Source organism: Herpailurus yagouaroundi, unplaced genomic scaffold (assembly GCF_014898765.1).
Source record: "Herpailurus yagouaroundi ecotype Mexico unplaced genomic scaffold, PumYag 28, whole genome shotgun sequence".
Lineage (NCBI taxonomy): Eukaryota > Metazoa > Chordata > Mammalia > Carnivora > Felidae > Herpailurus > Herpailurus yagouaroundi.
In genome coordinates this window covers 106,436,667-106,460,827 of record NW_024412376.1, presented here as the reverse complement: position 1 = coordinate 106,460,827, position 24,161 = coordinate 106,436,667, and the positions used below count along the sequence as shown (strand labels likewise).

Below are 24,161 nucleotides of genomic sequence, written 5' to 3'. Positions count from 1 at the left end.
ACATTTAAAAACAATTTTTTTAAGTGAAAGCTCAAATGCTACAAATTTTATTCTGCATACAGCTCTTGATATATTCAATTGATTCTGGTACCTAACGTTTCTGTTTTCATGATAGTTTAAAATTTCAGTTTTTGTTGCTATTCATGCTTTTACTCCCTCTTGTTAATTTTGAAGTTCCACTGTTGTTTTTTCATCTGGCCGTTTCATTAATAGTTATACTCCCTTTTCTAGCACTGAAAATCAAGTATTTTTCTTTTACTTTTATGAGAACTAGATACATGCTTTCTGTGCTCCAAGATGATTTACTTCTTCACTGCTTCTACCCTCTCAATAAGATGTGAATTTTAGAATACATTTACTTTCTTCACCCACTCCTATGAGACCTCTCATCTGACTTCTAGATTTCACTGAGAAAGTTTGGTACTTACAGTTTCAAATTACTATTCCTTCCTTTCAGTGTGTTTTTCTCTATCCGGCACTATCACACATATAATCTCACAGATGTTCAAAAAAATTCCAAATTACTACCTGTAAAGTTCTATGGGAAAGGTCCATGAGTTTCCTCTTGTATTGTGCAATTTTGGCCATAGTTGTGGTTTGATTCTTCTGTAATTCGCTAATATCTTCAGATATGATCTGTTTTTCAAAAGAAAGTTTTGAAGGTGAGTATAAACATCACAAATATTTATCAGGTTTATATGCAAAATTTGATTCTAAGATGAGACGGAGATTCATCTTTCAAAATATAAACACCTCTACATCTGTCTTTATAGTTCTTCCCATCTATGCACCCATAAAATTAAAAAGTACCATTCAAAGGCTTCTTAAGAGCTCTAGGAAATTTAGTGATGAGGCAAAGTGTATAGAAAAATAAAACCTATACTTTAAAAATATTAAGGTATAGGACCAACAACCAGGCCCTGAATGGAAAAAGTATCTATGAAGTCACATCCAGGAGTGGCCTTAACAGACAATCTGAAAAGTACAGTATAGTCCAGTATTAAGTGCTGAATATTTTAGAGAGAGTGATCAAAGTAGAGGGGAAAGGAAGGATATTTATTATACAACCTAATACATTTTTATGCCTTGACATCATGGATTTGCTCTTTGGCCTGATATCGTTACTGTTCTGCCTTAACAGAAGTCTTAACCTTACAGACAGAGTTAAAAACTCATTTCATTAAAGCTACCCAACCTGAATCCCATAACCGTTCCTATCATAATCATTCTGTGGCACTGCCTTGAGATGTTATAAGAAAAGAGGGTAAGAAGATTGTGCAAGACATTTAGTCCACTGCCTTTTAAGGGAACTTTCCAGGGACAGGTCATGCTGAAGGAACAAAATTAGGTGGCCATGTTTTATATTACATAACCTAGGCACTTTCTCCACCCCAGTTTTAAAAAGTTGACAGGCTTCCAGATGCAAGAATAATATAGTGGTCTTCTCAGCCAACAATAACTAAGAAAAGTAGAAATGGTTGCCATTTAGTATTTATTCACAAACACTAAAACAATCTAAGGAGTTAACCCAAGAAAGAAGGCACAGGGTTTTTAAAATTATTAGTTCTTTATTTAAAGTTTATTTATTTTGAGAGAGACAGAATTCCAAGCAGGTTCCATGCTGTCAGTGCAGAACCTGGTGTGGGGCTCGAAAGCATGAACTGTGAGATCATGGCCTGAGCCAAGATTAAGAGTTGAAGCTTAACTGAGTAAGCCACCCAGGTGCCCCAGAAGGCACAAGGTTTTTAAAGAAAATATTTAAGGGGCACCTGGGTGGCTCAGTCACTTAAGCATCTGACTCTGTTTTGGCTCAGGTCATTATCTCAGAGTTGTGAGACTGAGCCCAGCATCTGTGCTGGGCATGGCGCCAGCTTAAGATGCTCTCTCTATCTCTCTGTTCCTTCCCCCCACCTCAAGAAAAAAGTTTTTTAAACTGTTTCAAAAGACTACCTCAATGAGTAAAGACCTCAGTGAGTAAAAGAACATAGTGTGTTCATAATGGAATAATTTATTAAGATTCAATTCTCTACAAATATGTTTAATGCAGTTCCAACTAAAATTCTAGCATTTTGACAAATAGATTCTGAGACTGTTATAGAACAGTAAAGATCCATAAAGATGAAACAACTCTGAAAAGAGCAAAGATCAGAGATTCACTCTACCACACATTGAGATACACTACAAAGCCACAACGTTAAAAAAGAAAAAAAGGTAAAACTGACTTAAGAACAGAATAGATAACATATACATATATGGGAATTTGGTTGGATAAATTTGCTTTGATAAATCACTGGGTAAAATAACACTGGATATTATTTATGGATGACATTGGCAAACTTGACCCACTAGAGAAAAATAAAGTTGGGTTCATACCACTTATTGTACAAAGTCAAACTCCATGAAGACAGAAGACCCCAATGTGGAAGGTTAAATTCTAAATAAAATGTCAGAAAAATAATGTAGGAGACTCTCAGACCTTGGATTGAAGAATGACTTCTTGAGCAAAATCCCAAGAAGAAAAACACAAGGCAAGAAACTAGTGGGTATTGTTATGTTAAAATTAAGGATTTCTGTTCAACTGAGGACACCAAAAAGCAGAGTTGGCAGAAAGGTGAGAAGTAGGAGACATGTGTACCATTTAAATCAGACTAGGGATTAAAATCTAGAGTAAACAGTGAACTCCTGAAATTCAGTAAAGAAAAGATAAATTCAACATAAAAACTAGGAAAAGATAGGAATAACTTTTTCTAAATGTTTATTTTTATGAGAGGGAGAGTGCACAAGCCAGGGAGGGGCAGAGGGAGACAGAGAATGTGAAGCAGGCTCCAGGCTGTCAGCACAGAGCCCGATGTAGGGCTCGAACTCCTGAAGTATGAGATCATAACCTGATCTCATAACCTACTGAACCACCCAGGCGTCCCCCAACAATGTTTTTTAAAGTAGGTTCCACACCTGGTGTGGAGCCCAACGTGGGGCTTGAATTCACGACCCTCATAATCAAGATCCGAGCTGAGATCAGGAGTCGGAAGCCTAACTGACTGAGCCCCCTAGGTACCCCAAGATAGGAAAAATTTTGATTCTGGACAAGATGGACTTTAGTATATGCCACTCTTATCTCACCTACTGAATATAGCTATAAAACTTAGACTGCACAGGCAACTATTTGAAAAATAAATAGTGGCAGGAGGATTGGGGAAGGAGACATGAACTGAAGTACCACTGAACTGGTGGTGAGGTTACCATTTCCCCCAATTCTGGCACACCCCACAGGTTTCAACAAAGCCCAAAACTGAGAAGTGAGCATAATGCTGACAACTCCAAGAAAAGCCTTTTAGTTCTGATGGAGGAGACACACTGTAATATCTAGAGGTTTGCTCAGCTCCAGTACTATAGCAGTACCCCTCATCCACACAACCCCCATGCCTAACACCATGGATGGTACCAGATCCTATATATAGGATGTTTCTTCCTATACATACACATATTTGATAAAGCTTAATTTATAAATTAGGCACAGTAAGAGATTAACAATAAAATGGAACAATTATAACAATCTACTGGAATAAGTTACATGAATGTGGTCTCTCAAAATATTGTTCTGCACTACTGTTCTTATGATGTGAGATGATAAAATGCCTACTTGATGAGATGAAGTGAAGTGAATGACACAGGCATTGTGACACAGCATTAGGCTACTACTGACCCGATGATTCATCCAGGACGATCATCTGCTTCCAGATGGCGGTTAAGCGGGGAACCACTGTATTGATTTGGGCCAGATAACTGTCGCAGAGGCACTGTTCTGTACACAGTAGGATGTTTATCAGCACCCTCGCCTCATCTCAGTAGATGCCTATAGCACTCACCCAGTTCTAACAACCAAAGAAGTCTCCAGACATTGCCAAATGTGCCCCGGGGGATAAAGCACCAACACCATTACCCCACCTTCCATCCACTGAGAAAGGCCCAAGAGCAATCACTTAAAGAATTGAAAGGAGCGGGGCGCCTGGGTGGCGCAGTCAGTTAAGCGTCCAACTTCAGCCAGGTCACGATCTCGCGGTCCGTGAGTTCGAGCCCCGCATCGGGCTCTGGGCTGATGGCTCAGAGCCTGGAGCCTGTTTCCGATTCTGTGTCTCCCTCTCTCTCTGCCCCTCCCCCGTTCATGCTCTGTCTCTCTCTGTCCCAAAAATAAAATTAAAAAAAAAAAAAAAAAAAATTGAAAGGAGCAAAGGACAAAACCCACAATTCTAGCTCGAGACTTCAACCCTCACAATAGAACTACTAAACAGAAAAATCAATATAGTAGAACTGAAGAATTAACCAACTGGATCTCACTGACACTAACAGAAAACTTCACCCAGAACAGCAGAATGCACATTATATTCAAAGGCATGTGGGTTAAACACCTTAAAAAAATTGAAATCATACAAAGTTCTCTGACAATAATAGAACTAACTAGACTAGAAATCAATGAGAGTAAAAGGAAAATTTCCAAAGATGTGGAAATGAAACATACTTCTAAAATAATCTATTAGTCAAAAAGATCCAACAGTCAACCAGAACTCCCACAAGTGTGGAGTTCTGTTCCACAATTCTAAGTTCTAATTCCACAAATTAGAAAATATCTTTAATGCATCGGAGATTAAACTATAACATTATCAAAATTTGCGCGATTGAGGTAAAGCAGTGCTTAGAAGGAAATTAACAGCATTAAAGTGCTATATTAGAAAGGAAAGGTCTCGTTAGAAAAAGAGAAAAACCCAAAGCAAGCAGAATGAAGGAAATGGTTAAAAGCAGAGATTAATGAAATTACTAACAATACTACAGAAAAAAAAAATCAATGAAACCAAAAACTTGGTTCTTTACTAAGATCAATAAAATTGACAAACCTCTACCAAGACTGACAAAACTAAAGGCAAGTAATAGCTTCTGTGGTCTTACTTTGAAGAACTTTGGTCAAACCCTATTTGTAGTACTACTGTAACTCATTTTAAAAGTGATGGAAATAAATTCAGTGTGTCCAGCCTAAGATGATGAAGGCGCTGGAAATCATGTCACATGAAAAACGACTTGGGGGCACCTAGGTGGGTCAGTCAGTTAAGCGTCCAACTCTTGGTTTCAATTCAAGTCATGATCTCACGGTTCGGGAGTTCAAGCCCCACACTGGGACTGTCAGTGCACAGCCTGCTTGGGATTCTCTCTCTCTTCCTCTCCCTGCCCCTCCCACTTTGTCTCTCTCTCTCAGAATAAACTTAAAAAACAAAACAAACAAAAAACATGCTTGAATTTACATGCCAGAGAAGGGAATACTAAAAAAGAAGAATTGTTCAAAAGAACAATGTTCAAATATCTACAGTGCTATCACAGGAAGCACAGCTATCGCTTACAAAGCAATGCCAGGGAAAAAGGGTATAAATTATACCAAGGCAGATACTAGATCAATGTAAGAAAGAGAATTTTTATCAGAGCTAGCTGACAGTGAAATGGGTTGCTTCATAAAGCAGGAAGCTTTTCACTATTCAGTCTGAGTGAATATGTTATCAGGATTTCCACATACGAGAATGTGGAGGTAACCCTCAAGAACTTTTAAGTATTTGATTACTAGGTCTCCTTAATAAAACATTAAGTAGATTTAAGCATTCAGTAATTTAAATTTGCTTCATCAATCTACAATTATACTACGCCAACATAAAGAATCATAACTGTAGCCTTCATTTTGGTAAGGCCTCATAAATATAATTGTTTAATTAAGAAAGTATGCATTCTCAGGCTCAAAATGGAAATTACAAACTAATAGCAATGCTAACAATTCTAAATTCATTGTTAAAATGTATCAAATAAGATTTACATATTTTGGAGGCTCTATATATATATTTTTTTTTTTTAATTTTTTTTTCCAACGTTTATTTTTGGGACAGAGAGAGACAGAGCATGAATGGGGGAGGGGCAGCGAGAGAGGGAGACACAGAATCGGAAACAGGCTCCAGGCTCTGAGCCATCAGCCCAGAGCCTGACGTGGGGCTCGAACTCACGGACCGCGAGATCATGACCTGGCTGAAGTCGGACGCTTAACCAACTGCGCCACCCAGGCGCCCCTTGGAGGCTCTATATTAAGTACTTGCACAAAACTATAATTGTTAACTTACAGTGTACACTAACTATATTGTTTCCCTGTAAAACAAAACGGTAATTTGCATGGTAAAAAGAAGTGTCTATAATCTCTTTTACTACTCCTAGAAGCAGAGAATGAAGCTAAATGCTTACATCTAATCTGGTCTGATGTTGCTTAGTCATCTGATCTTGAACCTTCAGTCTTCGAAGAAGTTCTTTGAAACCCACCATGGGTACCGGAATTAACCTGAAGAAATCCAACTGGTTAATTTTCATACTTTAAGCCTTTTACTGTTATTACAAAGTATAAGAAATTAGGGTTTTCATAATAACATCCACATAATTTAACAGTACATTTCTAGGGTTCAAAGGCAGATCAAGGACTATGAAATCAATCATGTTAAATCACAATGATTTTATTCAACCTCCTCCTTATTTTATTTTACAAATGAGGAAACAAAGTTCGGTCAGAAGTTGTATTTTTAAAAGCAAGTATAATTAGGGGACTGGTACTCAGATTTCAATGTTTACATTACACTACACTGCCTTACCAGTGAACATTCTTTAAAAAGCAATGAAACTGAAATTCAACTCAAAGGTAAGAATTGTAATTAATAGTTGGTATCTGTTGGCTTCCCTAGTAGCAAATATTAGTTTTTATATGAAAACAAGATGAAGATATACTTACTTTTCAGAATCAGGGTTATCCACCTTGGCTTGTTCCCAAATAATAGGATCAACACCTACCAAAAAGACAAATATTTTTTTCTGGAAAAACAAAACAAAACAAACAAAAAAAACCAAAAACCAAAAACACAAAACCAAAATCAAAAAAATAAAAACTATTCTCCATTTTCATATTTGTATGGGAAAGGCCTTCCTAAAAGTAAGACAAAAAACTCAAAAGCTGTGATAAAAAATGACTCTCAAATATAACCATTACAAAAATGAAAATATTTGTAGGATAAAGCTTAAAAAATATTATAGATTGAAAGAAAATACCTACAACCTATAGGAAAATAGATTACCCTCCAGAATATAGAAAGAGTTCCTATAAATCAGAAAGGAAGACAAAAACATCTAACAGAAAACGGGCAGGGTTGTCCAGGTGGCTCAGTCAGTTGAGCGTACAACTCTTGATTTTAGCTCAGGTCATGATCTTATGGTTGGTGGGATTGAGCCCCACAGTGGGCTCCAGGCTATGAGTGGGAGCCTGTTTGGGATTCTCTTTCTCCCCCTCTCTCTGCCCATTCCCCACTTGCACACATGCTCACTCTCTCAAAATAAACATAAAAAAAAATGGGTAAAGGACATGAATAGGTAATTCATAAAAGATACAAACATGTGGCTAATAAACATACAAAAAGATGTTTTACTTAGTAAAACATACTTTGTTACTTAGTAATCAATTTTATTTAGCTTTAATTTTACTGTATCAGGGAAGTACAAATCAAAGTAAGTATTAAGTTTTTCCAATCAGAGTGGCAAAATTAAAAAGACTGACAACCTCCACTGTAGGCAAAAATAAATAAAAATGAGAAAATATTAGAAAAATGAAAAATGAGAAGAAACACCTTTGTGTTATAATGTGTACAACTTTCTTTGAAGAGCAATTTGTATCTAACAATACATAAAATATACACAATCTTGACTCAAAAATTTCATTACCAGGGATCTATTCTAAAAAAAATACAGATCCACATGTTCTAAGACATATTTACAAGGATGTTAATATCATAAAAAAAGGTGGAAATGACTTAGAAGTGAAGTACGGTACATCCGTGGTATTCCATGTGGATTTTAAAAAGAATATTTTCATGTACTAACATGGAAAGTGCTAAGAAATACTGTAACTGAAAAGGCAAGTTGCAGTAAATGTACAGTGCAGAATCCCTTTTTTTTTTTAGCACTTCCATGTACATACACATGTACAACAAATTATTAATAGTAGCTGTTTCTGTGGAAAGGAGATAAAGAGGATCTGTCATATAGGCCATATACTCAATTTAGTTATGCTATCTACTATCTTTTATGGTGAGAACACATATTTTACTTGAATACTCAGAACAACAAATAAGCTAGAAAAAAATAAAAATATTAAAAGTGAATTACCTTTGGGTAGCTTATGGACTATTTTTCTTTAGTTCAACATTTCCCAAAATTTCTAACAAACACATTAACCATGATAAAAAAAAAAAAAGCTAACCGACAATGAATTAGTACAATGAAAACATTCAAAACTATGTCCCAAAATAGCAGACATGATACACACTGATTTTATTAATAATCAACTACTATCGCCCAAAATAGAGGAAGCATACATATTTCTAAATCTATCATTTCCTCAACTCTTGTGATTCTAAAACATACCAGCAGGAGGATTCTGTAAAAGTTGTTTGATCTGTGCTGGAGAAAGTTCTGTTCTAGTCATAGAAAGGGTTACACCAAGTTGCTGCAACTGTGTTTTTATATTAGTTTGTTCAAAATGGGCATATAGTGTTGTAGCTGGAACTCTTCTTGAAGTACCATTTGGAGAACGCTCAACAACATAAATGACAACTTCCGTCCTGGGGGAAAAATAATTAAGTTATAAAACAGCACACAACTCATAGCTCCAAATATCACTACAGCATGTGATTTTAGAAAGGTGCTACTTGAATTCAAAGATCGTTGTTTTACAAGAGAATTAAAATAGCATTTTCTTAAATCTTGGAAAATAAAGAACCCTTACTTCACAAGTTCACCTCTAAATCAACCTAAATGATAAAGTTAAAATGAGACAGACATATATTTGTAAAAGGTTTGCTTAGCTGCAAAGTCCTATATCTTCCAGAATTGAGAAGTACTTAGGAGATTCTGTTGAAGCTTATCTGATCTCAGTTATTATATCTCACTGATAATAATTCTTCTAACCCAAAATATCCTCAAGTAAATGTTTTCGCCACTAAGTATGAAAATTATATAGAAGAAAAGGGAAGTCAGTCATATTTAGCCATGAATGGACATGAATAGTAATCACACTTTCCAGTAACATCTTTGTGGGCATACAGCCATGATTAATGTTTCTTCCTGTTTCTGAATGGAAAATCTAAGGAATTATTAGCATCCTGTGGGTTAAGAACTCCAAGATTAAGAAAAAAGTTTTTAAACAAATGTTGCTGTCAATACTGAATGGTCACTAGCTGAGAAATAACATTCAGCTCTAAGATTTAATTTGCGTTTTATCAACAAAAACACTGTTGATCACTCTTTCTGGACCCAGGCACACAGAAATAAACAGTACATTTAATGTATACTTACTGATCATCTGGCAGTGTTTTAATACCCTCTACATTTACAGTAAGGGTCTGGTTTCCTCCCAAAACTTTATGCAATGATTCTACCAACTGCTGTTGCTGGCTTCGAATATCTGTTTCTTTTTTGTTGAAAACTAAAACCACTAGCCCATCTTCGTCTTTATTATTGGGCATACAACTATAACCTACTGCCTGTAGAATGACAAAATAAACAATATCAAAAATATGTAGATTTTAAATCAGAAGTTTAGTATCTTAAATATCTGCCTAAACAAGGAAAACAGCTTAATGTCTGCTAAAGAAGGAAATAATGATTCTTCCCACCACTCTGTGCCCTATAGCATCACACAATTATGAAAAGAAACTATTTTAACCAAAAATATAAACTTAAAGTGAAATTTAAATTTCCTCTCCCAACAGAGTAACCAAATAGCTTTCTCCTCTGAAAAACTTTGATATTTGTTATCGTTGGGTGTTTCTGAACTCTGATGAAACAATTCTGCATGTAACTGTAAAAGTAACTGCAAAAGTCATGGACCAAGATCTAATTTATTTTACTATATACTTACAGGATCTTAAACTAAGTTTTAGATATATAAAAAAATGACTTACTGAATATAAATACTTCTAAAGTAGAATAACACTGTCAAATTTAAAAATATTATAAGGACTATCTACCTCATTTTATAGTTTCATGTAACACAAAACTTTATGAAGCATGTTAGTTTTTAATATAATATTAAATATGACAAACCATGGCTTTCTAAGCACTCTTTTAGATAGAAGTCTTCTCTTTGGTCACCACTTATGCAACTCTGAAAAAATAATTTAAAAATGGGGCTCAGTTGGTTAAGCATCTGACTTCGGCTCAGGTCATGTTCTCGAGGTTCACGGGTTCGTGCCCCACGTTAGGGTCTGTGCTGGCAGCTTGGAGCCTGGAGCCTGCTTCGGATTCTGTTTCTCCCTCTCTATCTGCCCCTCCCTTGCTCATGCTCTGTCTCTCTCTCAAAAATAAAAATAAACACTAAAAAAAATTTTTTTTAATTTAAATTCATTCTACACTAGTTTGCATTTTACCGTATGTATGTTATACATCAGATTTAAAAAAATGTCCACTGTATAGCTCTCACTAAACAAAAGTATTAAAATTTCAACTATAAACACTCAAAAACTTTTTGTTAAAGTGATAAGATAAAGAGATGTTCTTTAATAAGGTATGCTAGTCACTTTTTGTTGTTTAACCATGTTCAAAGGGTCTGATCCTCAGCCTTGCAGCTCCAAACAAGGGCTTATGTACATATTGATTAGTGATTGACATAAGCAGCAAAAAGTGGGTTTGTTTGGTTTTTTGTCAAAGTGGCTGAAGTATAAACTGGATTGCAATACATTAATTTGTTATGAAAAATACACCATCAAGTTGACCTAAATACTCTCACTAGCTGATGAAACAGAATCTCTGAGAAGTTAAATTCAAATGAAAAGGTTGTTTGGTAGGCAAGGAATCAGAAAGAAAATAGACTACACTGTTTCAATGGCTTTAGCATCCAGCTGTAATAGTGCCAAGAGAATTATACATGCCAAACAGAACATCTACTTCTGTCTGCTGGTTAGGGTGTACTTTCCTGGACAGTGTTGGATGAATACCACTAAATTCTAATTTTGGGTCTCCCCTTTATAGATGCCAAGCAGACCACTCCCCTTCTGTTAACACTTTTTCCTCAGTTTTAAGTTATATTCTAATCACATCTTCCTTCAGTCATATTCTGGTCACCTTCAATCACATATATGTAAGAAATCACTTCATTTTAATAACTTCTATATTTTTAAAGCAAAAGCATAACTGTACCGTGTTCAAGGAGTGCTAAAAACCAAGCAATTGTTTTCTTGGTATTATTTTAATCCAAACACTACATTCTCTTACACACACTCTTCAAGTAAGGATCAAAAGAAGTACTAATACCTTAAATCGGCAAAAGGGATTTTCTTGTGTGAATTCCACTGGTGGAATGTTGTTGTTGAAATATCCTTTTCCTGTTCCCCAAAAGGCCTGCAGCTGATTCCATTTTGCCAAAATAGCATCCCTCTCATCTCCCAACAGTGTTGGAGCAGAAAGAGCACTTGCAGTATTTATCAGTTGGTTGGACTGGGTAGGAGCTTGTGTAGGCTGACTGAAGAGACCACCTAATGCTAAAAGTGTACCCCATAATTAGTATTTCAAGAGAAAAAAATCAATTCAGAACCTAGATATGGTAGGCAGAATAATACCCCCCACAACCTCCCCCACTCCCACAATGTCCACATCCTAATCCCCAGAACCTATGTTACCTTACACAGCAAAAGAAACTTTGCAGATGTGATTAAATTTAGAGACTGAGTTGAGATTATCCCAGATTATCAGAGTGGGCTCAACACAATCATGAAGGTTCTAAAGAGGGAAGTGTGAGGTCAGAGTCAAAGTGAGGTCTGAAGATGGAGGAAGGGACTATAAGCCAAGAAATGGAGAGAAAGACTAGAAGCTGGACAAGGCAAGGGGATGGATACTCCCCTGGAGCCTGAAGAAGTAACACAGGGTTTATGTACATAAATTGCCTTACCACCACCTTGATTTTAGGCCAATGAAACCCATTTCTCAATCTCTGATCTCTAGAACTGTGAACTGTGTTGTTTTAAGCCACTAAGTCTGTGATACTTTGTTATGGCAACATTAGGAAACTAATATACTAGGACAATCCTTACAATGTTAACTTGCTTTTCTAATGATTATCTTCTTCATACAAGTAATTCCATTACCAGTATACAAGGTGGATCCATATAAAACCCACACCAAAAAAAAAAAAAAAAGAAAAAAGAAAGAATGCATATGGATATGAAATGGAAAAGTAAAGTTTGTGAAGTTGTGGAATTGTTTTTTAAACCTTTATTGCTATTAAATGTGTATAATAAACACAAATTGGAGGAAACAAGCAGCAAGAATCATTATATCAGTGTTTTATCAGTATCAACTTAATAATCACTTTTCCTTCTCTCATAACAAAGAAATATATAACAAAAAGAACAAATGAACTAATCATCAAGATTCTAAACTAAAAGCTTTAACAGATCATGGGGCGCCTGGGTGGCTCAGTTGGTTGGTTAACTGTCCGAGTCTTGATCTCGGCTCAGGTCAAGATCTCACGGGTTTGTGAGTTTGAGCTCCATATCAGGCTATGCACTGTCAGTGCGGGGCCTGCTTGGGATTCTCTCTCTCCCGTCTCCTCTGTCACTCCCCTGCTTATGTGCTCTCTCTCAGAATAAATTAAAAAACTTAAAAAAAAAAATTTTTTTTTTTTAAAGCTTTAGCAGGTTGTATAGCTTTGGGTAAGTCACTTAACCTCTCTGGGCTACAATTTCTCCAACAAAATGGGTGAAGTTGTTAGATCAGATCAATATTTCCAAAGTGGGAGACAAATATCCCCAGAACATGAAATTATAGCTATCAGGCAACAGCTGAGTCACTAAATGGACTAATTCACCTAACAAAAAAAAATCTTTTAATTATCTCATAATACATTTTATTTTATTTATTTTTTTTAATCAATCAAGAAGAATTTATTGAGTGTCCGTAATATGCTCACCACTAGGCACTAGATGTGGCAAAGATTGTTGCTTGCCCTATATTTACTTTTCCTTGTTTTTATTTATTAATTTTTCAATATATGAAATTTATTGTCAAATTGGTTTCCATACAACACCCAGTGCTCATCCCAAAAGGTGCCCTCCTCAATACCCATCACCCACCCTCCCCTCCCTCCCACCCCCCATCAACCCTCAGTTTGTTCTCAGTTTTTAAGAGTCTCTTATGCTTTGGCTCTCTCCTACTCTAACCTCTTTTTTTTTTTTCCTTTCCCTCCCCCATGGGTTTCTGTTAAGTTTCTCAGGATCCACGTAAGAGTGAAAACGTATGGTATCTGTCTTTCTCTGTTCTCATAATACATTTTAAAAAGTCTAGGTTGGGTGCCAGTATGCCTTTAATGCCTCACATCTGCTTATCTCACTTTCTATCAAAGAACAAGTCTAGGAGCACCTAGTCTGGGTGGCTCAGTTGGGTGAGCATCCAACTCTTGGTTTAGGCTCAGGTCATAATCTCACAATTTGTGAGTTTGAGCCCTAGATCAGGCTCTGTGCTGACAGCAGCGAGCCCAACACGGGACTCGAACTCACGAACCATGAGATCATGACCTGAGTCGAAGTCGGGCACTTAATCAACTTATCCACCCAGATGCCCCTAAAGAAAATTCTTAATAACACAAATGGTAAGTAGGTAAGAGAAAAATCATGAAAATATTACCAAAATGATCTGAGTTTTAGGGCCACTATATTAGATGATAGTTAAGTTTCTTTCAGGTCTAAAGATTTTAAGTACCATATGGTCACTGGGGCTTCTACAGGGCTAGAGAGGGGCTACTATTACCCCCCTAGATGAATAGTATAAATTCCCAAATGGGCACATATAAACACTGTAAAGAACTGGACTAGAAGCCACAAGACTTGAATCCTGGTATTATAAGCTCAATATTTATTGTATTTATTGTAGCCTTGGCTAAGAAATTCCTAGGTTTTATCTCAACTTTTTTTTTTTTTAATGTTTATTTATTATTTTTGAGACAGAGAGAGACAGAGCATGAACGGGGGAGGGTCAGAGAGAGGGAGACACAGAATCTGAAACAGGATCCAGGCTCTGAGCTGTCAGCACAGAGCCCGACGTGGGGCTCGAACTCACGGACCACGAGATCATGACCTGAGCCGAAGTTGGCTGCTTAACCGACTGAGCCACCCAGGCGCCCCAATCTCCTCAACTTTTAAATGAGATAAACTATGATCTGTACTGATTCATTTAGCTGCCTTTTTACATTTCACACTAGATTACAACCACACTAGTCTACTCAGAGTTCACTTGCTGGAAGGCACTTAGGAACTCAAATTATAAAGTTCAATACATTCTTTTCAACCCCTTAGCATTATTAGACCTCTCATACCTCTCTACCTTCTCAGGGTCCTCATGCTGTAGATTGTTCCTTTAGCTCCCAAAGAAAATCTTCAACTTTCACTGAACACACATCCTCCTAGGAAATGCTCTTCTCCCTTAGATTTCCTCACAATACATAGTCTCTTCTGGTTTTATCTTTGATAACATACATTCATTCACTCATTCAACAAGTATTTACTGAGTATCCCCTAAATGTTAGACACAGAGCTAAATACTAAGGACAGAATGGTAAACAAACTCAGCACATCAAACAAATATTTACAATTGTGGTAAGTTCCTTAGAGAAATACAGAGGCTATGAGAGTACTGAATGAGGGAGCTAATCAAGTCGGGTCGGGTGGGGGAGGAGGGAGACAAGAGAAGACTGCTCCATTAGAATTTCACTAAGGCCTAAAGGAAGCAGTCAGCCAAGCCATGAGGTAGGGGCAAAGATGAACAGCATGTGCAAACCTCTGGCAAAAAGGAGGGGGAAGATGAACCAGTGGAAGCAATAAGGAGTACTAAACAATAAGGTAAGAAATAACAGACCAGGGTATTGTTCAAGGGCTCATATTGACCAAAACTGTGATAATTTGAGCATCAAAAAGAATAATGAATGCAACCAACTCAAGCACAGTCAATTTATGAAAACTCATGCATTCAAAATTACAGTTTTTAAAAGTAAAGATCAAAAACTTAAAATTCAATTCCTTGGACACCACTGGAAATAATCAGGCCAACAACAACTTCTTATAAAAACTGTCAATTGAAAAGAATTTTTAGGGGCGCCTAGGTGGCTCAGTCAGCTAGACATCTGACTCTTGATTTCAGCTCAGGTCATGGGATACAGCCCTGTGTTGGACTCTGCACTGAGGGTGTAGCCTGCTTAAGATTCTCCCCCACTCTCCCTCTGCCCTTCCCCTCCACTCGCACTCTCTCTCTAAAATAAAAAAAATTAAAGAAAAAATTTTTAGCCTACTCTTCCTATACAAATTCTATTTCAGGGTGACCCAACAGTCACCTGGGGGGAGAAAACCTTTGTTTCACAGAAGAATTTTAGTGTGGAAGGGAGGGCAGAAATGGGAGATCACCATTTTGCAACTCCTAATAAAATAACTGACTGAGGCAATGATCATCAATGAATGAAACCTTTAGGTTAAAGACTGATGAGGAACTTTACAAGACAGATTGGCTGTCACAACCTGAACCCAAAGATCAATCTTAGCATCACCAAAAGAGGGAAAAAACTTTCAATGTGATATAGTATGAAGCACGTAGCACAACTGGCAAAGTATCTGTGCCAAAAAGTCAAACTTGAATATAAAGTACCTAAAGCTAACTTCATTAACCAGAAAAGTGGGGGATAAAGTTAAATGATACTACAAGGATACGAATCTAGAATGGGGGACATTTCATAGGACAAGTGGCCCAGTTTCTCCAACAATTCATGAAGGGGGTAAAAAGGAGCAAGGGAACACTCTATACTAAAAAGAAACTTGAGACACAACAAGAAAATAAATGTGGAGACCTTGTTTGGATCACTATTTGAGTAAACCAGCTGAAGAAAACTTCAATGAAACATAAATGGAAATGTGATTAAGAACTAGGTATTAGAGGATACCAAGGAATTATTAATAGCAAGTTGGAGTGATGCCCATATTTTTAAAGAGAGAAGCATAGTAAAGTGACAGTGAGGGGACGTATTGGGATTTGCTTTAAAACATTTCCGCAATCTGGGGCGCGTCAGTGGCTCAGTTGGTTAATGTTGGACTCTGGATTTCGGTTCAGGTCATGATCTCATAGTTGATGAGATGAGCTCCATGTTGGGCTCTGTGCTGTCAATGCAGAGCCTGCCTCAGACTCTCTTAGCCTTTCCCCCGCTTGCGTGTGTGCTGTCTCAAAATAAATAAACATAAAAACAAAATAGAAACTTCGTAGAATTACCAGGCAGTGCTGAGGCCCCAACTTAGGTCAGCAATTAGGAATTTAGTGGTACTGGGGCGCCTGGGTGGCTCAGTCAGTTAAGTGTCCAACTTCAGCAGAGATCATGATCTCATGGTTCCTGAGTTCTAGTCCCACATTGGGCTCTATGCTGACAGCTCAGAGCCTGGAGCCTGCTTTGGGATTCTGTATCTCCTCTCTCTGCCCCTCTCCTGCTTGCGCTCTCTTTCTCTCAAAAATAAACAAACATTAAAAAAAAATTAACAGGGAGCCTGGGCGCCTCAGTCCATTGAGCGTCCGACTTCAGCTCAGGTCACAAACTTGCGTTCATGGGTTCAAGCCCCGCATCGGGCTCTGTGCTGACAGCTTATAGCCTAGAGCCTGCTTTGGATTCTGTGTCTCCCTCTTTCTGTCCCTTCCTTGCTCATGGTCTCTCTGTTTCTCAAAAAATAAAATAACATGTTAAAAAAAAAAAAGAATTTAGAGATACTATTTAATCCTTTGTATCGTGATTTTCTCAAGCAGTATCTAGACAGACAGTTGGGCTTACACCAGCTTGGATTTTTTTCCCCCTCAGGCACATAATACAATGACGAAGAAGTTTAGCATACTGACAATCAGTGACTGAAATGGCAGGCTATGGAATCTAAGCTAATTAGAGAGTATAGACAAGAAGCTGATGGAAGAATAGAAAATGGTCTAAACGAAAATGTCACTGTCTAAAGGTCCTAATGAGGTCTAGGAATAGCTACACTGGAAGTAGTTAAAAAGGCAGGCTAAAAGAATAGGTTGTGGGATGTTCACATTAGTGATTTTGAACATTTTCAGATGTTGCCAAGGTCCAGGGTAAAAATTATGGTTTAAGTGAAATGGAAGAAGTCTCTGGAATAAAAGTTAGATGGCATGGCTATCTCAGTATATAGCCATGTGATGTTTAAATAACCCAGACAGAAGTTGAAAAGAAAAGCAAAACTGAGAGCCAGTTGCCAAAGTTTTCATTGAATAAGAGGTACTGTCCAGGAAGTCAGCAGGTAACTGAAATTAAACACATCTCAGATGGAACAGCCAGACAGCAAGCACCTCATACAAGCGGGGGTTTGAAAAGTAAGGCAACAGCTCCATAATCTTTGCAGATTAAGCTCAAAACTCCTTACAGCAGGTCCCAAATTCATCATGTTATGCCATACACTGATGCTTCTGTCAGTTACCCCTCTACATGGAATACCCTTTCCTGACTTTATCCAACTAATTCTTTCAAGACTCAGCTCTTCCTCTGTATTCCGTAGTACCTTGTAGGGGTCTGTTTTAGTGCTTTCAAACATACGTGTATTTTCTATAACTTGGAGTTTATTATTCTAATTAAATGTTCGTTATTCTACCTCCCTGTAGACTATAAGCAGGGACTGTGGCTTTCAACCTTATATACCCGACGCCTGACATACAAACATACAGTCAGTAAGTGGCTGCTACATAACTGAATAAGCCCCTTTCATTATACAAATGAATAGCACCAAATTCAACTTCCCATTTTTCCTAACCAAAGCAAGTTTAACTACAGTAACAGATAGTTGGAGAGATATTATTTTAAAGAAAATTTCAAAAGAAAAAACTTCACTTTCCCTTTCTTCTCCCAAAGTACTTGGATTTCCAACAAACTTTCTATTTTTACAGGAAGATAACAGAAAAGAGGAATGATTCGAATACTAGAAAGAATTCTGAGACTATTATTATCTTCGTCCTTTTGGCTACACAATTCCTTAAATTTATGTTTAATAACTACTAATCTTGAATAACTTTAGTAGGATGAATTTTAGCCAATCAATCAAGTTACCTAAGAAAAGTGAAGCAAAAGTGATTTAAGAGGTAGAAGACTGGAAAAGTGAAAAGAGCATTACGTAGGAAGTCAAAAAACTCGCATTCGTGTTTCTATACTACTTCCTGGGAGGTATATGGAAAAGTCACAATCCCTCTTCACGTATAAAATGGAAATACCACGAGTACCATTTCATAGGATTCTCGTGAGAATTAAATAAATTAGCCCATACAAGAGAACCCTGGAACACACTGCCATACCAGATAGCAAGGAAGCTATCAAAAACCAATTCTAGGGACGCGTGGGTGGCTCAGTCGGTTAAGCATCCGACTCTTGATCTTGGGTCGGGTCATGATCTCATGGTTCATGGGTTCAAGCCCCGCATTGGGCTCTGTGCTGACAGTGGAGAGCCTGCTTGGGATTCTCACTCTCTCTCCCTCTCTCTGCCCCTCCTCACCATTCTCTCTCAAAATAAATAAATAAACTTTAAAAAACAAATAAATAAAAGACTAATTCTACGTTGTGTCAAAGGACTTGAGAGCCAGTCTGAAGAGGCTTGCATCTTTGGCCAAAGATGCAACATTTAAGCATCAATAAGGATAATAACTGCAACAGATTAAAAAATACAAATATAGGTAGCTGAAATATTTAAGTTCCTAACATTATAAGAAAAATTAATTGGTTTCCTTTAGAGAATGATAGGGAACCAACTCTTTATTTTGAAAACTAATAATAAATATGGGAAAGGATGAACCAGATAGTGGAAAAAGTTTCTTGTTATTAAAGTATTCCAACAAATACACGGAAAAGGAATCATAGGGTTGGAATAAATACCATTTTGCAACCCCTAATGAATTAACGGATGGCTGCTGCTTATACAATGAAAACGAGAGACATTATATACCTCTTGATAAAGTATACAACACTACTGGAGTGCCTGGGTGGCTCAGTCGGTTTAAGCATCCAACTGTTGGTTTTTCTCAGGTCATGATCTCATGGTTGTGGGATCGAGCCCTACACACTGACAGTGTGGAGCCTGCTTGGGATTCTCTATCTCTCTCTGGCCATCACCTGCTCACTCTCTCTCTTGAAACAAACAAACATTAAAAAAAAGGAATACAACACTATCCATAAAGTAGTCTTGAAACCAAACAAAAAACAACTATCAACATACCTAAGTGCCTATATCCAACCCAATTTACAAAAAACACAGAAAACAACGAAATATGTTAAACTATACCACAGGAATGCAATCCAGTAGAGTCCTGACTTGAAAAACTCTACAGGAAAAATGGTCTGATTTAACAAATAGGAAAAAGAAAAAAAGGGGGGAGGGCTAACAGGGGAACTTACACAGATTTAAGACACATAAAACTAAACAATACTGTTTACACACTTACGTGACAAAACTGTAAAGAAAAGTAAAGAACAGATCACCATGAAAGACAGGACTATAGCTCCTCTGATTGGGAAATGACTGGGAGGGCAATGTAGAGGGCTTCTCAAGTGGTTGGCCAGGGGCCACCTCCTGACTTAGGTACTGGTTCCAAGGGTGTTCACCTTATTATATATACAATTCATTAAGCTGTACTTTTATGCAGATTTACTTTTGTGTTACTTTTAGCAACAAAAATTTACATAGACTGTTACTAAACACAGAAGTTTTATAATCCTCATCCTGCTAATCAGTCTTCTCCCCAGTTGCTATTATATATTGACATGAGAAGTAGCTTTTGGAATCTTGTGGAACATACTGATAAATTTTCAAAAAAAAAAAAAAGGTATCATTAAAGTGTTTTGAACAGTGCACTCGATGTCAGCTATATCTTAGTTTTATATATAAAGTCATATAAAGTAAGATAAAGGCCCCTTATACTTACTAGTTTGCTGTTGCTGCTGCTGTGTATTAAATCCTCCAAATCCCAGTCCAGTTCCCAAACCAGTACCTAAACCAGTACTACTTCCAGTTGTTGTGCCAAAACCAGTACCAAATCCAAACCCTTTGTTCTGAGTACCACCGAAGAGTCCTTTGAAGGAAAAATTAAAATTGCGTAAGTTAACCAAAAAACCAAGCTCTTAGCTCATTCATTTCTACAAATGGCATACGATGTCCTCTTACCAGTAGTGCCTGTGTTAGCTGGAGCAGAAAAGCTGAATGCAGAACCAGCTGTTGTAGATGTTGTCCCAAATCCTCCAAACCCAACTAATTAAAAAGGATAAATAAAACAGACAGAATCTTTTATATTCATACATTTCTTTTTCAAATTATTTTATGTCGTTGCCACATATAGAGACAAAATCTATTGATCTAATTTTTCCTTCTACTTTCAACTTCAATTTTTAAAAAACTATACTACTAATCAAGAAGTCAAATGTTGCAAAAAGTGACTAAGTATTTAAAACAGAAATAGCACAATGCAATACATACTCTTCAACATACCCTTAAGTCACAGCTGAGAAAACATGTTAAGCCTACTAGCATGCTTAACAAACTCTAAAATGACTACGTATATACTTTTAGAGCAGGAGTTGCAAATTCAAATGCCTGTAAGATTTAGGCTGATAACATTAATAAGTGAAATAGACCAGGTGTTTACTGACTGGTAGAACTGTTCAATGTGAACAGTTTTTAAAAATGGAAGCAGTTTCTAAATTCAAGCAGATTATTCCCACAGGAGAAAGGTAGTAATGTTGTTTATTCCCATTCCCCCCCCCCCCCCAAAACCCGAAGATCTAGATTTTCTCTGTGAAATTTACAGAATTTTAGACCCTAATTAACTAATTAATTTTTTGGAATGAATTCAAATATTTTTAAAGTAGCGTGCTAAACAAATCGTATTAGCAGACTGTGGTGCCAGTTGGAAACTTTGGCTTTGGTGAATTAACTTAGGTTCTATTTTAGCTTCCTTTCTACTTAGTCTTCATGAAAATTTACCAACTTTCCCAAAGAAACATACTGACCTCCCTACAACAAGAATGTGTTTCTTGAAGGAAGAGTGAAGGGGGAAAAACTAGGGAAAGAGAGAACTAGCACAGCCCTCTGGACCAAGTTGGCAACTAACAGATCTACAAATTTCATTTTTAGATTTAAGTTTAGAGATGAAACTAATCTTAACCATATGTAACTTGACATATGGATGGAATGGAATACAGACGAGCTAAAATTGTTTTATGGTTTTTCCCTTATTGTCAGTCTTTCCCTGATTACCAAGGTGATACCAAAAAGACTTTTAAGAAAAATATTTGAACCATCAGTGATCTCGGAGTTATGCCACAGGTTTTCTGGAATTCTAATTTTTAATCTCATATATTTCTAGTATAAGAGACAGGGATTCATGTTATATAAAAGATATAAGGAAAAAACCCAACCCTTTTGATATCATATAATTTTAATTTGGAAAATTACTCACAAATAGACTGCATGTTGCAGCCATAACCAGGTAGGTTCTACTGTAGTATTGCAAACTATAAACATTTTGATAAAAATCACCTAAAGTACAGAACACTGTTCTTAATCTTTTTCATTATTCTTCACTTCCATAGAAAAACTATGATATATTCTGGATTGGCTACACAATAAAAATATTAGTATCTTATCATGTTTCATAATACCAAAAATGTTTATTCGTAATAGTGGATCTGCAAAGATACAAAATAAACAAGGGTTTCTATCCCTTTGCTGAAGATTCAGTTAATGAACATATATATAAAGTAGTTAAAATACAGTTATATTATCACAACTCAACACTTAACAGTGGTAACTCCAAATGAACATGAAATCAAGCAAATACCAACAAGTTTATTTACTGTTGTTGAATTACAAGCTGGGTAGCTTTGTTCAGAAACACAAATTTCAAAATAATACTGCTGTTTTACCCAGTGCCAATTTTAAGCAAACAGGGAAAAGTAAACATACCAAATGGCAGTGATACATGATTACTTAATAATGGATTATTTTATCTTTGGAATTCAAGGTTTCAAGTATTCTTCAAAAGGTTTCAAACCAGATGCCAAGATGATTTTCACACTGTGCTAACAAATACTGCACAAACACCAGACTTCCCAAGTAAATTTTAGAGAATAAATAATAATGTTTACCAAATGCATATAATTGGCACGGGCATAAGTGGCATAATGTAAGAGAATATGGACAAGAAATTCATATACGAGCAGCAGAGGAACAAGACTATTCTATAGGGTGACTGTATGTAAAGGACACATAGACCTATTTTAAATTTATATACACATATACACACATTATAGTTTGTGTTTTGCAAATTTCCAAGGAGCTTCAATCCACATAGACACTAAAATCTTCCTAATTATCTCTTTGAATGCAAATATGTCTAGCCTACCTACTTGAACTCAATGCTACTTGACAATAAATTGCTCTGATCATTTCTCAAAAAATCCAGTAAAAAATTGGGGGCTCTTTCCATAACTACAAATCTTATAGAAATGTGTCCTAATCTGGGGTTGACCAAAGAAATACATTATTGTTGTTACACAACATAAAAAACAAGGCAAGTTACTGCTGTTCGTATAAGACTTGTTTCTCTTGGGAAACACAAGGACAATCAAATGAAATTCCAATGAAAGATGCAGGAAAAATGAAGAAAAAAAAAAATGACTGCAGGAGTCCAAGAATCCCAGAAAAACGAGCCTGACTGCTGAGCTTTTATTTTGGAAGAGATACGTAATAATTTGGAAAACATAATCTACTCAAAATAATAATCCATTCGAAATTTCCATCACTTGGAAGGTATATTCTGTTTAATTAAATGCAAGCTTAAAAAAGGAACATTATAACTTGCAAGACTTCCTAAAACCGAATGTTTTAAGGCAGTCAAAACTGGATACAAATGTTTTTGATTCCACACTAGAAAGTGAATTTCCTTTCCTCATTAGGCAAGCCAGTGTTCTTTCCCAAACTAGGAACCACAAAATATTCTTGGACTCCGGCTCCCAACATTCGTTACACATACGACCCGCAGTATCTACCTGCACTTGCCAGACTGTTACCAAAATTGAACGGAGTCGCCGAGGTAGTAGAAACACCGAAATTGCCAATATTAAAGTTCACTGCAGGATTAGCAGTTAATCCGAAACCCCCAAAATTAAACCCACTGGCGGTGGAGTTGGCAGTCTCAAGCCCACCAAATCCTGATAAGCGTGTAGGCAAAGAAACAAAATTTTAAAATGGGAAAGAAGAAAAAGAAAAGAAAGCAAGAGGATTAGAAGAGTCAGCAGGTTTCACAGAAGTGAGCAAAGACAAACCTTGACTTAGCTCCAAACGAGTTAAGAAAGCGGAGGAGGTGGGGACAGGAGGAAGGAGCAGGAGCGTGAAGTCCCGCAGCAAGGACCAAAGGGGCCAGGACCAAAGAAGCCGCAGGGCACCGCCCCGGGGTCCCTAGCCCTAACCTCACCAAGCCCAGCAGCGGGAGCTAAGCAGGGATTCCCGCGGGTCCGGGAGGCTGAGGTGGGGAGGGCAGGGCGGGTCTCCGGCAATGGGAAAAGAGGAGCCGCCCTCCAGTCTCTCCGAGTCCGACTCGCCGGCGGCGGGAAGCGAACCCTAGGAGGACAGGGCACTGCAGGGATCCACGCACGGCGTGGAAGCCACAGGCTGGGCCTCAAGTTCCGTAGCGGCCTCCTCAGGAGCCGCCTGGGCCCGCTCTGCCGCAGCCCGCCCTTTTCCCAGGCACCTAAAGTCTCCAAGTGGCCAAGAGACCCCAGGTTCGCCGGACTGGAGAGTCTCGGACCGAGGGGGCTGACCAGAGGCCTCCCTTTCTCCCCGGGAGAAGGTCTGGGAGGATCACTTACCCGCGGGGGCCGCGGTGGCTGCAGCGGTGCCAGAGGTGCCCGAGGGAGCCCCAAAGTTGAAGGCCATGTCGCGGGAGCAGGGGACCAAAGCACTGCTCCCGCGACACTAGGTGCTCTCGGCTTTTCGGTCCGGCGGGAAACTGCCCTCGGATAACGGAGTCCCGCCTCTTTTCTG

At 37.6% G+C, this 24,161-nt stretch overlaps 1 protein-coding gene across 2 annotated transcripts in view; it reads right to left on the bottom strand.

Moving 5' to 3' along the window:
* NUP54 (nucleoporin 54) overlaps positions 1-24,161 on the bottom strand; it is a 31,024-nt gene extending 6,863 nt beyond the window's left edge. The window contains exons 1-10 of one of the 2 annotated variants that reach the window (XM_040480894.1): positions 23,987-24,161; positions 23,168-23,329; positions 20,286-20,369; positions 20,047-20,193; positions 11,368-11,594; positions 9,412-9,599; positions 8,482-8,678; positions 6,800-6,854; positions 6,265-6,358; positions 529-636 (exon numbers count right to left, since the gene is read on the bottom strand). In XM_040480894.1, coding sequence (XP_040336828.1) covers positions 529-636; positions 6,265-6,358; positions 6,800-6,854; positions 8,482-8,678; positions 9,412-9,599; positions 11,368-11,594; positions 20,047-20,193; positions 20,286-20,369; positions 23,168-23,329; positions 23,987-24,053 — 1,329 coding nt within the window. In that variant the 5' untranslated portion in view covers positions 24,054-24,161. The remainder of the gene's footprint in view (positions 1-528; positions 637-6,264; positions 6,359-6,799; positions 6,855-8,481; positions 8,679-9,411; positions 9,600-11,367; positions 11,595-20,046; positions 20,194-20,285; positions 20,370-23,167; positions 23,330-23,986) is intronic. The other variant, XM_040480903.1, reaches the window with a different exon arrangement.